General features: G+C 35.7%; 3 protein-coding genes across 3 annotated transcripts; all 3 read right to left on the bottom strand.

The window, feature by feature from the left end:
• Window positions 1-391: 391 nt before the first annotated feature.
• LOC133778921 (protein FAR-RED IMPAIRED RESPONSE 1-like) lies at window positions 392-1,447 on the bottom strand. Its single transcript, XM_062218932.1, has one exon. The coding sequence runs from the start codon at window positions 1,445-1,447 to the stop codon at window positions 392-394; it is 1,056 nt and encodes a 351-aa protein (XP_062074916.1).
• A 117-nt stretch (window positions 1,448-1,564) lies between these two features.
• Window positions 1,565-1,993, bottom strand: LOC133778920 (protein FAR1-RELATED SEQUENCE 5-like). Its single transcript, XM_062218931.1, has one exon. The coding sequence runs from the start codon at window positions 1,991-1,993 to the stop codon at window positions 1,565-1,567; it is 429 nt and encodes a 142-aa protein (XP_062074915.1).
• Window positions 1,994-10,289: 8,296 nt separating this feature from the next.
• Window positions 10,290-10,845, bottom strand: LOC133778919 (uncharacterized). Its single transcript, XM_062218930.1, has 2 exons — window positions 10,663-10,845; window positions 10,290-10,553 (listed from the first exon to the last, which is right to left on the bottom strand). The coding sequence occupies exons 1-2, from the start codon at window positions 10,816-10,818 to the stop codon at window positions 10,290-10,292; spliced, it is 420 nt and encodes a 139-aa protein (XP_062074914.1). The 5' UTR covers window positions 10,819-10,845.
• Between the last annotated feature and the right edge of the window lie 2,913 nt (window positions 10,846-13,758).

Raw genomic sequence — 13,758 nt, 5'->3', positions numbered from 1 at the left:
CATTTTGCTCAATGTTTGCGTCACCGGATTGATTACAAAATTGGAAGCACATTGACTTAAATTTCTCCTCCAACCGAGACATCTCATTCATGGCCTCTTCGTAAGTGTCGCTTTGCTTGGTCGCAAAGTATCCCATTTCATTGAATCGTGATGTTAATGATCCCCATCTTGTACATACCAACACATCAGCGGGCACCGTAGAATGGGGGAAACCATTCAATTCAACCGAGATCTTAGCATCCTTCCTCCATCTAGCCTTAAACAGAAAGTCTGGAATGCAAGGTATGTTCAAGTGCTTCATAACAGCGAATATATGACGACATGGAATTCCATCGGACTCGAACAGCATACATGTACAATTGATGTGTCCATGGTCAGTGTCGTAGTTCACTTAACTCCGTACTAGTCCTTTTGGGAAACGTGTCAAGTAGTACGACCGACTGTTAACTGTTACATCTACAGAGTCAACTAAGTATGAAAGAGCACTACTGATTTGCTCTGCCACCTTTTCGTACATGGTCCTGGTAAGAATGGAGGAAAATTTTTGGTAGTACTGGTGGAGGACGTTTGTTGGTATACTGGGCGAAGTGTGGTTACTAATGAAGTCATCCTCCCTTTCGGTGTGGTGAATGTTCTGTATGGCTGCATCAACTTGGCCGACAAGATCCCTAAGCTTAAGTTTGCTCGTTAGGAAGTGCGATAGGTAGGAATTGATTGACTCGGACCTTTGGGTGGTTGTAAGACCCGCGAAGAAGTTTCCCCAAAGGAAACACTCAGCCCAACTTTTACGGTTGGCGTAAGTTGTTTTTGCCCAGCGACTTTCTTGAAGATGGAATTCTGAGACCATATTGTTCCATGTATCCTCAAACTGTTCCTCGGTACAATATTGATAAAGGAGGTCGTTGAATTTTTCCTTGAAAAGTGGGTGAGGTGCATTGCTGGTTAAGTTGGCCTGAAGGTGCCACGCACACAAACGGTGGACTGACTGCGGCATGACTACCTTTATTGCGTTTGCCATAGCGTGGTCTCCATCGGTGACAATAACATGCGGTGCCTTGTTTTTCATGCACTCTAAGAATTCTTGTAAAACCCATATGTATGTCTCCTCCATCTCATTGTATAACAATGCAACTGCAAAAACAATTGTTCTGAAATGATGGTTCACCCCGACGAAGATTAGTAATGGTTTGTTGTATGCATTTTTCCTATATGTCGTGTCAAAAGCCATGATTTCGCCGAACAAATTGTAATCTCTACGACAATTTCCATCGGCCCAGAACAGGTCTGCCAATCTGAAGTCCTTGTCAATTGTGTGTGTTTCATAGAAATCAGGGTCACGCAAACCGAGACATTCTAGGTAACCGAGTGCACCTTCAGCTTCTGTTTCCCCTTCTTCTGCTTCCTGTCGTCTTTGGCGACCAATCCAATTATAAAGATCCTTTTTCATGAATGGAAGATACTCACGTCCTCCCCTTTCTCGTGCTAGATGATTTAATATATGGCAAGTGCGTATGCCCGATCGTCTCATTGATATGACCTGTGCACCTATACATTCTGGTATAGCTCAGTTGGATCGCAGGAAATGTAGCTCTGTCTTTGCAGCTAGGTCATGATTATGAACTGGGTTAAAGTCTTTCGCCACCCACGTGTTATCCGACCTATCCAAGTTTACTCGGAGTACTGCGAGACAACCTGTCCTGGTAATGGCTCTGGGTGTTTTCTTTCGGTTAGTTAGGTTTTTCCACTTCTCTCTTCTGAAGCCCTGTTTCGAGCAAACCCATTTTCTTTGCCACTCTGAGTTATCGACCTTCTTGCGGCGAACATCTTCTTTTCGAACACTAAACCCCATCCATTGGGAGTACGTGTAATAAAAATCTTCCCATTCTTGAAGGGTATTAAGGTGTTGATGTACGATGTCTTCTTTTGATAGTTCTTGTGGATCTTTATTGAAAAATTTAACTTGGCCCGGTACTGTACAGATGTTACTTTCCATATTTTCCGTGTTTTCTCGATCTTAAATCCCTGAATACACTACAACTTGGTAAGTGCCGAGGAAAGTAGAAAAAATATTTCAGTAATATGAAAGTCGTGATTTAATAGATTTCGGGGCATTAAATATTGAAATTTAGGATATCTCCCCTCTACTGTTTTTTAAAATTTGTGAGATGTTGTTGTTAAAAACTTAATTTTTTTTAGTAAAAGGACTTTTATTAAATTAATTTTCGACTTGCCAAAACGTGATATAATATATTTCAATTTCTATATTCAAATTCTTAATTAGGGTTCATTTAAATTAGGCAAAATTGAAAATTTTATATCTGTGATCTTAAAATGTACATCGGCCCGGTAACTTATATTGGACAGTGTTACTTCTTGGGTAAAATGTTGGTGTTTCCCTCCTACACTTTTCACTTTTCAGTTTACGTGGGAAATAAAAAGAGCAAAACTACGGATAATGTTCACATCTTCTACTTCCTATGGGCCTGTTTGGTAAAAAAATTATTTTGTAAATTTGTTAAACACAAAAATATAAATATTAATTTATTTTTATTTCTTTATTTTTAACAAATAGAAAGATTATCGGTAACTATTTTTGTTTGTTTTTTTTAAAAACAAAAAATAGTAAACACGTTTGCTAACTTTTATATATATATATTTAACAATACGAGGTGTTTATTTGAATAATGGAAGAAAAAAAAAAGAAAAATTAAAAACTATTTAAACGAATTTTCAAAGTAGAATAATAATTTTTTCAAAATTTAATAAATTTTAATTAAAATTTAATAAATTAAAAAAGAGTTACCAAACATAACTTTTGTTTGATTGTCACATTTTTAATTAATTAAATAAAAAACTATTTTTTTAAGTGTTAACAAACGACACCTATGTATAAAGAGGATGGGTGACTACAGCATGAATGCATGTGAATTATTATTTGGTTCTTTTTTTCAGGTTAGCAACTGTATATTTGGTCTTATGTACAAGGCTTATACATATTCTTATTTCTTATGTCATATAGGTTTCTATTACACTATATGCAATAAAAAATTGGGAGATAAATTACCAATTTTTTGGTGCCCAAGGTGATCTTTCTGATTTCGTAATAAATTAACCATATCAAATCTTATACATAAATGGTCATAGTTTACAAAAAAATGTAAATCAGAGTGTAAGTACTTTGGGTGTGTAATTTTTATGCGATATTACTTTGGACTTTCATCAAACTAATATTTCTGTACGAAGTAAGATTAATTTAAAAGGTGAATGACATCAAGTACATAACATACAGATAGCCTTAACAAGGATATATCACCTACTACAAAGCATTGCAACTATCTTACTAATAAAAGGTACTTGGATTACCCAAAATAGTGTTTTAGGTAAATTTAGTACCTAATACGAGTGCGTACGTAATATAAAAAACAATAATGCATTTGCAAGACACTTGATGACATGAAATTTAACATAGTGAGGTCATAATGCAACTAGATCTTATAACCAAAAGCATCATAATGTGAAATATCAGTCAAGCACTATGATCTCCGTCCTAATTCCTGAGTCGTTAGCTTCGACACACAACTCACTGCTAATGGTCTCTTGGTGCTTAACCATAGTTCCTAGATGATCTATAATCTGGCGCTGTTGGAAAAGGAAAGACTTAATGTCCATTGAATTAACCCTTAAAGTTGAAGCTTTCTTAGCAGCAAGGTTTTTGAAAGTTGAAAGCTTCTCAATCTTAAAATCTTTTTTCATACAATTTTTGCCCTTACCACGGAAACCAGGCTTAGTCTTTGGTTTCTTACTACCATTATCACTCGATGACATCGTCGCTGACCTGTTAACCGAGGAAGGAGCGGAGTGGGTTGTCATTTCAGTGTTCTTAGTGGACGGTGGTGTTGGGGGAGTGAACTCAACATGGAAAGGAATTGGGAATTGATGGGTTGGTGATTCAGGCTCTTTTTTAACTACGACCTCCTTTGGGAATAGATTGACGCATAAGTTAAAAGATGCCATGTTTTTTTAATGGTTCAATGCAAAAAACTAGGGTTCAAGGCGAGGGATTGGGGGTGGCGGGTTTCACTAACCGAGAGTGTTATATATACTGGGAGGCTGGGGTTGTTAATTCTCAAAACTGCTTCCCTCCAAAAAATTTGTTCGTTAAGGATGCTATATTCAACCTTAACGATAATGTGTAACAGTGAAACAAAACCCTTAACAAAACGATGGTTTCGTGATTACAAATGAAAGTGGGTTACATCTTCCATGTTTCAAGCAAATTAAATGAACAGTAAAGGTCAGTGGTACCTTTAAGTTATTGTGGCCCAATGCTATCTGAACACTTGCATCCCTTCTTACTCTTCCACCTGCTCAATTATGGGTAGCTAAATCAAAGGACACAATATTCCCCTGACAATCCACCCCAAAGAAGATCCTATACAACTTTATTAATAGGCAAATTAATTAAGGCAATATCTTTCATTTTATTTTGAAATGGCGGGATCGATTATAGAAAATGTACATATAACATGGGAATGGATTTATTGATTTTATTAAAGCTGGTATACCTTAATAAGGAGTGTTAGTTTAACATTACGAGTGGTGTAGAAAATAATGAAGCCATGAGTGAAAATTGTCACCTAAAAACAAATGAACACTACAAATCATATAGAGTAAGTATATCTTCTCGTAAATTTGTTTAGATGAGCATGACATAAAAATTACCTCTTTCAGTAGCTCATAAACTATATACTAACAAGTAAACGTTGGTTGACTTTGAGACTTTCTATGATACTAGATGTAGATCTTGCCATCCAAGGGCGAAGAGAGGCACAACATCAGTTTGGTTCACAAAAAACATGTGAATGGCTCATATATATACTACTATTGAATGAGCCATTTAATGTGGTGGTTCTGGTTTGTTGTCGCAACTGTGCCTTACATTAATTATCGTTCTCCTTACACCTGGTGGTAAATGGTGTGTCATTTCATCCATACATTAAATGAACAAACATTCATGTTATTCCATAATTATAATTTTTTAATTAATAAACGCTCAAACAAGCAATAGAAGGTGACATCACCGTAAATGCATTAAAAATATGGGGTGGTAGATGTAAAAAGAAATTAACTCATTTGGTTCTTTTTTTTTTTTTTTTGCAAAATATCGTTCTGGTATTCTGTTTGCAATAATACTCATATGATGCCCGTATTTTGAAAACATAAATATTTGGTATCCTAATTGATAAAATTTTGCCATTATCACCAAATTGTCAGCAGTTATTTATAATTTGTAGCTCGTATGATTGAGAGTAATTTGATTAAATTGGTAAAAATTTATTAATTAAATTTTAGTTTATGATACCAAATATGTACATTTTTAAAATACAGTGTACCAAATATGTCAGATTGTACCAAATGAACATTATTTGTACCAAGATGATACTCTGGAAAAATACATGTTAGCAAATGGTTACTTACCCGATGTAAAACGAATTAATATATTACAAAGGTTAAGTGTAGTGATTGACTTACATGAATCGTCTTTGTTGGGTTGAAATGGAAATGGTGACAATTGTTGGGGCTCTTACATGACAAATATAGATTTTTATTCTTGAATGTGTAAATGGTAGTACATAGTTTTTTTTAATGGTAGATGCCATCTAGTAATGAACCTTCATTTAGAAGCCATAGGAATTGAGAAACACTAGGAGTAATCGGCCATAAAGGGTATTAGTCGGTGTTACACAATACATACGAAGTAAGCTGGAGAAAACTTGTTAAAACTAAAACCATAACATTTAAGATATACATAGAGGATAGTTTGCATTACACATGCAAGGGCCCCTTACACATTGATAAAAAAAGCCGTAATCATAGTAGGGGGTACACAAAAGAGAAGAGTTTCCAAAAGTACGATCCAAAAGACCGTTTTACAGCAAAGTGACTTGTAAAGCCATTAAAACTTGAAAAGATACATATTCAGTAATTCCATTTATAGTAAGTGTAGACCAAACTGAGTAGATATAACTAAATAGATATCTATTGATTAGGTGGCTTCTGAGTTTGGACGTATAGTGGGTACATGTTGATATAGCCACTCCGGAGCTCATCGATCGCGGCTGCCACAAATTCCATTTCCTTTCTCCAGGCCATCTCTGTTGCAACCGACTTCTCTTTCAGCTCTAATACCACCATCTTGATGGATTGTAGGTCAGACTTAAGGAGAGTGTTCTGGATGTTGGACGCATTGTATCTCCTCTCCCATTCGTTCCGCTCGGTGGCCAACCTGACGTTGTCATGCACAATTCGGTTAATGTATTGCATTTGCTCAAGATGATTGTCATCAAACGACGGGAAGTTAACGATGTTATTCATTGGCAAAGGTGTGGAGTCCATTTTAGAGAGAAAAAGAGGATATCCAAGTATACAGGTAGGGTGGTGAAGATTGAATTGAGGTCAACACGATCCCTACACACATATATACAGATAGAAAACACATTCCTCTGTAAATGGTGGAGTTGTTAATGCACTGTCACTTATCAAAAATAGGGTTGCACATCAGTCAAAATTACATAAAGTATGCCATTATTAGAAACATAAGGAAGCAGTCACGTATTACGTGGGAAGAATTAGAATTTGCATTTCAGCACGTCATGGTCACGTGAGTTGCGAGTGCTATTACGTGGGAAGTTATTTGGAGCACAGTACATGAGAAAAATAAGAAAGGAGACGGAATTGACTTCCATTTTCACGTTTTTTTTCATGTATATCAGAAACCTTTTATTAGTGGGCCATACTTAATATCAACTTATAATTCATAGATTATTTTCAATTTAAAATAAAATCTCCGTATATATGAGGGCCATACTCTCATGTTTTAGTATCGTGTAAATAGAATGTACAGGAGTAATATTGGATCCACACACAAGTACAAATCATTATATAGGGCCCCACACGTTTGACTATCTATTTGTGTTTCTGATTTTAGCTTGTTTCCAAAGGTTGCGTGCACAATTTTACTATGGATCACATTTGGTGGTCATGGACCCACGTTATATCACTTTCATCAGGCTTTCATTAGCTTGTACCGATCAACATAAACCGAAAATACAGGATAGTGGGTTGTCATTTACACTGTACTCTACCATTATCTCTCTTGATATACTGCGGTGGGACTATATTGAGTTATTGAAACTAAATTTTTGAAAGGGCACTCGGTCATGGATTCAAATTCTTCAATCAATTCCTGCAATTTAGAGTTTCTCCATGACCTCCCACCACGACAACCAGACCCCCCAGATTGGGAACAATTCAGTTTCTATAAAATAACAACACTCCCAGCAGATCCAGTCGATTACATTAACGATCTCCTGACTACATTAGGGGAGAAGGAGTACCACATTTCAAATATTGATAGGGAAAAATGTGTTTTGGAGGAACGAAGCATAATAATGAAGGAGAAGATACTGCGGCTAGAGGCAGAGCTTGCCGAGAAGTCAAATAATTTACAAGAAATGACACGGGATGCTTCGTACTCGAAGGATGAGTGGATGGAAGATTATGAACGGCTTTCCGAAGCAGTGCTGCAACTTAAAACAGAGTCAATTACTAGGTACCAAGAATACCTAGATGAGAGATTGAATAATATTGTGGGCGGTGAACTCTCCAATTTGAAGTGGAAGAGGATGACCAGTACCTGAGTCAGTAGCTTAATCTATTACTTGTTATGTTCATTGTTTCCTTAAAGTAAATGTTAGTTACCATTTTTAATCTTTCGTTGCCTCTGTTATTTCCAAAGTTGCTGACATTTTTTTAAAATGTTTGTTTGTAAGTTGGCCTTCTAAATTATATTTAATTAAATTTTATTTTCCTTTGTTATTTATGGACTCATCACACTTTTTTTGACATTAACTTTGAAAATATTTTACTTTCAGTATCGAAATGAAATTGAGTGTATCTGTTTACTAGTATATTGATAGGACAGGACAATTTCGGGAGCCCATAATGTAAACTGTTCTTCACATTACCCCATAAGAAGGAAAGGTGAGTCTATTTTTAGGGTGGGTGGATGTAGTATTATTAAGCTCATGCTCTTCTAAGATATGTCAGAATAAAAGAAACAAATATTGTAATAATGGCCAATATCTTGTAGGAAGGCTATGTTTTACCTATTCCATGTTTACTAAAAAAGTTGACTTCAATGGTTTTTGTATATCATGTTACCTCATACACATGACCTCAATGATGGTGGTCTTTAAAAAATAATTTTTTTGTGCTATTCATTGAAATTGAGCGTCGGCCGTATAAACCCAAAAATCCATATTTTAACTGCATCTTCACCAACTCTTAAAGATCATCACTTGTCCCACATTTGGGTATTATAGTTTTTATGTAATCCAGCTTTTCTCGTGGCGCATACACCATTTACAGAAATGGCCAGGAATACCCATTTGACACATTGATTAAACATGTGTACCCTTTTTTAAATAAATCTTAATTTTTGAAGAGACAATTCAAAAACTACCCTCATTACTAACTTGATAAAGAAAGAAAAACATGTTGTTTATCGTTTAATCACAAAGTTCACAAACTAGTTAGTCTTTAATCATCAGTTTTAACAAATTTGTAAACAATGAGTTTACTATTTCAGAAATTTTCCAACCGAAATCGTAAAACAAAAAATACATGAACAAGGTATTAAGTATTTTTTCAAGTAAATTGTTAAAATTAAGATTAACCGTCAAGCTTTTAGTTTAACACAATTGTATAGGCAAATATTGGTTTCTTGTAAAATGTAAACAATGAGTTTACTCTTTTTTTTTTTTTTCAATAACACTGTAAACAATAAGTTTACATTTCAAAGAAAATAGAGATTCACAATATTTAAAGAAAAAATAATTAGTCAATGAATGTATCTGTGTTCTGCTACAGAAGAAGATGTATAAAATTCAAAATTAATACATTCAATAAATTAATGATTCATTCAAGTAATCCCCTTTTTAGTAAACAAATTTAATATTTACATGATACAATTTGATTTTCTGAAAGAAACAGTAGTATAACATAAGCAACGAATGTCATTAATTTTAGTTGACAACCATACTCATGAACTTGAAGCACTCATTATGTTTCCAGAGCCTATTAACCGTTAACGTATATCATGGAAGAACGTTCCAAATTTCCTTGTTGAAGTACTTCCTCCTTATTCACTCTCCTAATGTCAGATTCTCTTAGTAATCTCTGGTTCTGTAACAATAAAAAAATTTATAAACTAAAAAAAAAAAGAGCCAAATTATTTTGTAGCTAACTTAAATCTCTGCTATGTACAAGTCAACCCACCTATTTCCCCAATAATTATGTAATATTACAAAAACATCAGTACAACACATACAGAAGGATATATACCATAAACCATATTTAATATGGTTGCACTAGTGCATTTAAGTAAAATTACAAGCAAGGTATTTTTTGGAATGTTGGAGCCTACCTTTACCTCCACAACAATTTCAAATTCCCAGCAAGTAGTCCTCAAAGCAAGTGGATGCACTACACATTCAACATATATGTAAATTAGTTCCATTATTGGTACGAAATAAGGAAAAAAACATGAATTGGAGTAATTATACAAACCAAACGATTAGAAATATGAACAATGAAGACTAGGAATCAGGTTGTATCAATTACCACTTTAATTTTGGAGATTGCATCTGCAAAAGCTAGTTTCCTGAACTTTTTACATTTAAGCCAGGCTATTTTCGTGGTCCTCACCGATTTCGGGTGTTAAAATCTATACAATTGATCTATTCTAATGTATAGAAACCTCTTAGCAAATTGAGCGTGTTAGCAATTCAGTTAAAGTAGTGAGAGAGTGCAAATGAATGTACTGAGCTCCTATTAAGTGTTCGCACTAACGTAATATATGTGATACGCTACGTAAGAAAAGTGCAAGTTCACGTAAAACGAGAAATAGAGTGTGAAAATTGACAGTTCAAGTACATGACCATCTTTCCAGCAAATATAAAGGACAGGATTATGTTTTGCATATTTGAGCAGTACACATAACACAGGTCTGGTTTTTACTAATATGGTTGATGGATTCTCGCATTATATGTCCCAATAATGCCTTCCTATTTAAGAGTGAATAATCAAAAAATAAACCACATAACACACATTAATGTGAGAAGCATGCATGCCCAACTATTGTATAGTCACAAAGAAATTAATAGTGTAATAGCTAATTGGTCTAAACATGGCATGGTAGTATGAAGACAAAATATGTAAATACAAGTTTAGTTCATTGACTTCCTCTTTTTTCTCATTCCGCGCTTCGACCAGTGTTGCTGTCTAGACTTTTTTGTTGAAAGCGTTGGAGGCAAAGCATAACGTCTTGGGGGAAAACACTTACCTTCTTTTAAGGTTGATGATTCACCACATTTGCTTGAACAAACTCCATAATAAGCGGTTGCATCATGCATCACATCCCAAAATAGGCCATTGGATTCCGATAAGACAATATCAATTGCAAATCGGAATCTCTCATTATGGTCGACTATCTGCAAAGTAGAAGCAGGCAAGCATACATTTAAGATAGTAACGCGGTATTCTAAACACAGTGCATAGGTTGTTTAACCAAAAATAAAAATATAAGGTCAAGACACCTACATAGGTCGAGGGAGGAGATTGTTCGGATGCAATGTACTCCATAAACCTCATGACAAAAATACCACAATCATGTCCATTGTCCTGTTGCGGGAGTTTTCCAGCAGGCACTATATTGAAAACTTCAAAAACAGGTCGGCCAGAATGCACATCATCCATCGTCCTCAACAGCAACTTATCAAGCTTCTTCAACTATAATAAGAATTAAATAGTACATATACGTTATCCATTATTTAACATCAATAATATTAAATTGACAAGACACGCATACCAATGTGCTAAGCATATGTATCCTGTGCCTTTTTGCGCGTGCAGTGGACATGGAGTCCCAATACGATGCAGAGGAACTCTTAATGTCCAATACAGCCAGTATCCAGTGATTGTATTCGATGTCCTTCATAGGCACTAGGATCTAAGTTAACTCATACCCAAAAACAGATGATTAGATAAGTGAATTATTCAAAGAAAATAAATAACTTGCATAAGGAAGGCTTGGAATACCTTTTCGGCATTATTTAGAACCAAAGTAACATCGACAGGTACACCAAGAAAACCAAAATCCCTCGTCTCCCAAAAGTTCCGAGCATGACCACTTTCCTATTATTAGATTAATAGAAAATGAGCAACTACTAACTACGTTATCAATGTTCAACTGAGGCAATCAAACATACGTTACAACTTACCAAATTGGGATGAAAGGTGGGCAAAATTAGAGTTCTCATATCCTCCATTTTGTCACACTTCTCTTTATGTCTAAATCATTGTACATGAGCAAAAGCATCAATAATCTGCAAAACATAATTAAGTATAAAGCCATTTATCCAAACCCACCTTATTCAACAAATGTAAGGCGTAACCCTTCATAAGATACTTTGGGCATCCTAATAAAAGTGAACTATGTACAAACTGGGTACTTACCTTCATGTCCACATGAGCTTCAGGCCTAAGGCTCCTAAAGTACCAACGTTGCAACTTTGCCATTGGATTTACTACCAACACCTCACTGAAAATTACGGGGTTGAAAAATGTAAAAAAAGTAAACCTAACAACATAAATATTTTCAATGTAGAAATTGTGTCAGACATAAAAAATGGTTGATTTAAGATGGGAAAGTATCACATACCTCAAAGACAAACTGAAGTCAAAAATGAAAAGTGCGATTTCGAAACTCGCCAGGGGCAAGGGCCTCCGCAATTTGAATGCTCCAATTTGGTAGTAATTGCTTTCATTGTATATGTGAATCATATTCTGAAACAAGTTGTCCAATTTGCAGAGCTCCTTCTCTCTCCTTAGAGTGGGAGGATCGATCTTCTCATTATCATCTTCCTCTATTTCATGTACAACATGATCAACCGTAATCCCCGGGATACTAGGTTCATGAGTTGTGACTTCATCCACAATATCCTTCTCCTTCCCTTTCTCCACCTCCTTCTTTTCTTTCTCAGGAGGTCTAAGTTTAGCAAGAGATTCGTTGAAATCTTTGTCCATTTCAACCATGGTCTTCCCATTCTCCGAATTAGATGGTTCACAGGGAAAAGCATTTGGGTCAGTGTTTGCTGGGACCTCATTGAAGAACTCCTTCGGTGGTGAAAATGTTAATTCAAAATTAATGAAGTCATGCTTCACTTCCCCCAGGTTGCTTTCGTTGAAGGAGGGTGAGTAGTTTCCATAAGAAGGTTCATTCCGAAATCCTATACCGCACTCCAACAACATTGGGTCATTCCTAATCGAAAGCTTCTCCAATATCCTATTCTCATCCATTTGCATGTTTGCTAGGATAGGGTCATTAATTAATATGGCTGAATCCCGAGGCTCCTCTCCCTTACTATACTTGGGAACACCACCACCACGCACCCTTGAACTGATTCCGCCGCTCAAACTCTTACGTAATCGTTTGAATTCCTTCGCCATTTGCAACTTCAAATCCTCATGAAATTTTACCATTTCTATTTCCTTTTCAATCATTTTTTTCTCAATCGATTCAACCTTATCACACAAAGAGGCGAGCGTGGCGGGCATCTTCGATGCTGCAGCACCGTCCTGCAACTCTATCATTGGAATCTGAAAAACATGGGAAAATTTTATTAATTCAACCAAACAAAATATTTCAAAAACAAGAAATAATTATTTACATAATCATATACTTACTTTATTTGATTCAAACCCCCCATGCTCCTGTACCCAATCCAGTATAGCCTTGAAATCATCGTCAGACCACACATTTAAAGGGCAGAGGGATCTATCAACATATCCTTCCTTCCAAACAACGCGATGACAGTAAAATAACTACAACATGCAGAAACATAAATTGTTATACGATGGTGTCTCATAAAACAATTACAGTTGCTAAGTGTAAAGAACATGTACCTGTAAAAAATATATGCATCCTCCTACAAACATGCCTTTGTTTTTCTGATGCCGTCGAAGGGCCTTCCATAGATAATTGTACGACAGTGATGCCCAGTTAACATGACAAACCGCTGCAATGTCATTTATGGCCTTTATAGGATCCTCCACTTTGCGAGCAACATTTACAGACGTATTAGGCATCAAGAATACAGAGACAATAAAGAGCAAGAAGTCTCGAACGAAGGACATGTCCGCCGATTGACCTGTTATCAATTTCTCCTCTAGAACTTGCACAACAGTGCTTTCAACCTTCTTTTTCGAATGCTTCTTCCTGCTACCATGAAATAAATTTTCAACACCATCCTTAACACCAATTGTAGCACCAAATATTTGACTGTTCAATTTAAATTGTTTCCCATGAACCTCCAAAGACCCGTCCTGGGTGTTGAACCGAGAAAACCATGTCACTAGATTCCTTCTTACGACACAATCTTTCATCCCCAAAAGTGCCCCAAATCCCATTTGTTTCACTACCTCCTTTTGATCCCCATTGAGTTTGGAAATAACAGAAAATACCGTACGAGGTGAGCATCTATAATCTAACTTCTTTGCTTCAGCCATTTTTTAATTATTTTAATCAGTCCAAACTAACCTGTCAAATAAAAAACGGAAATTTATTAGTCAAACACGACTTAAGATTTACAAACTCATAAAAATAAATACACCATTCGCCTATCATAAAATTTACCA

Source organism: Humulus lupulus, chromosome 5, assembly GCF_963169125.1.
Source record: "Humulus lupulus chromosome 5, drHumLupu1.1, whole genome shotgun sequence".
Classification (NCBI taxonomy): Eukaryota; Viridiplantae; Streptophyta; class Magnoliopsida; order Rosales; family Cannabaceae; genus Humulus; species Humulus lupulus.
The sequence above is the reverse complement of the archived record's forward strand: the minus strand, read 5'-3'. Positions and strand labels throughout refer to the sequence as shown.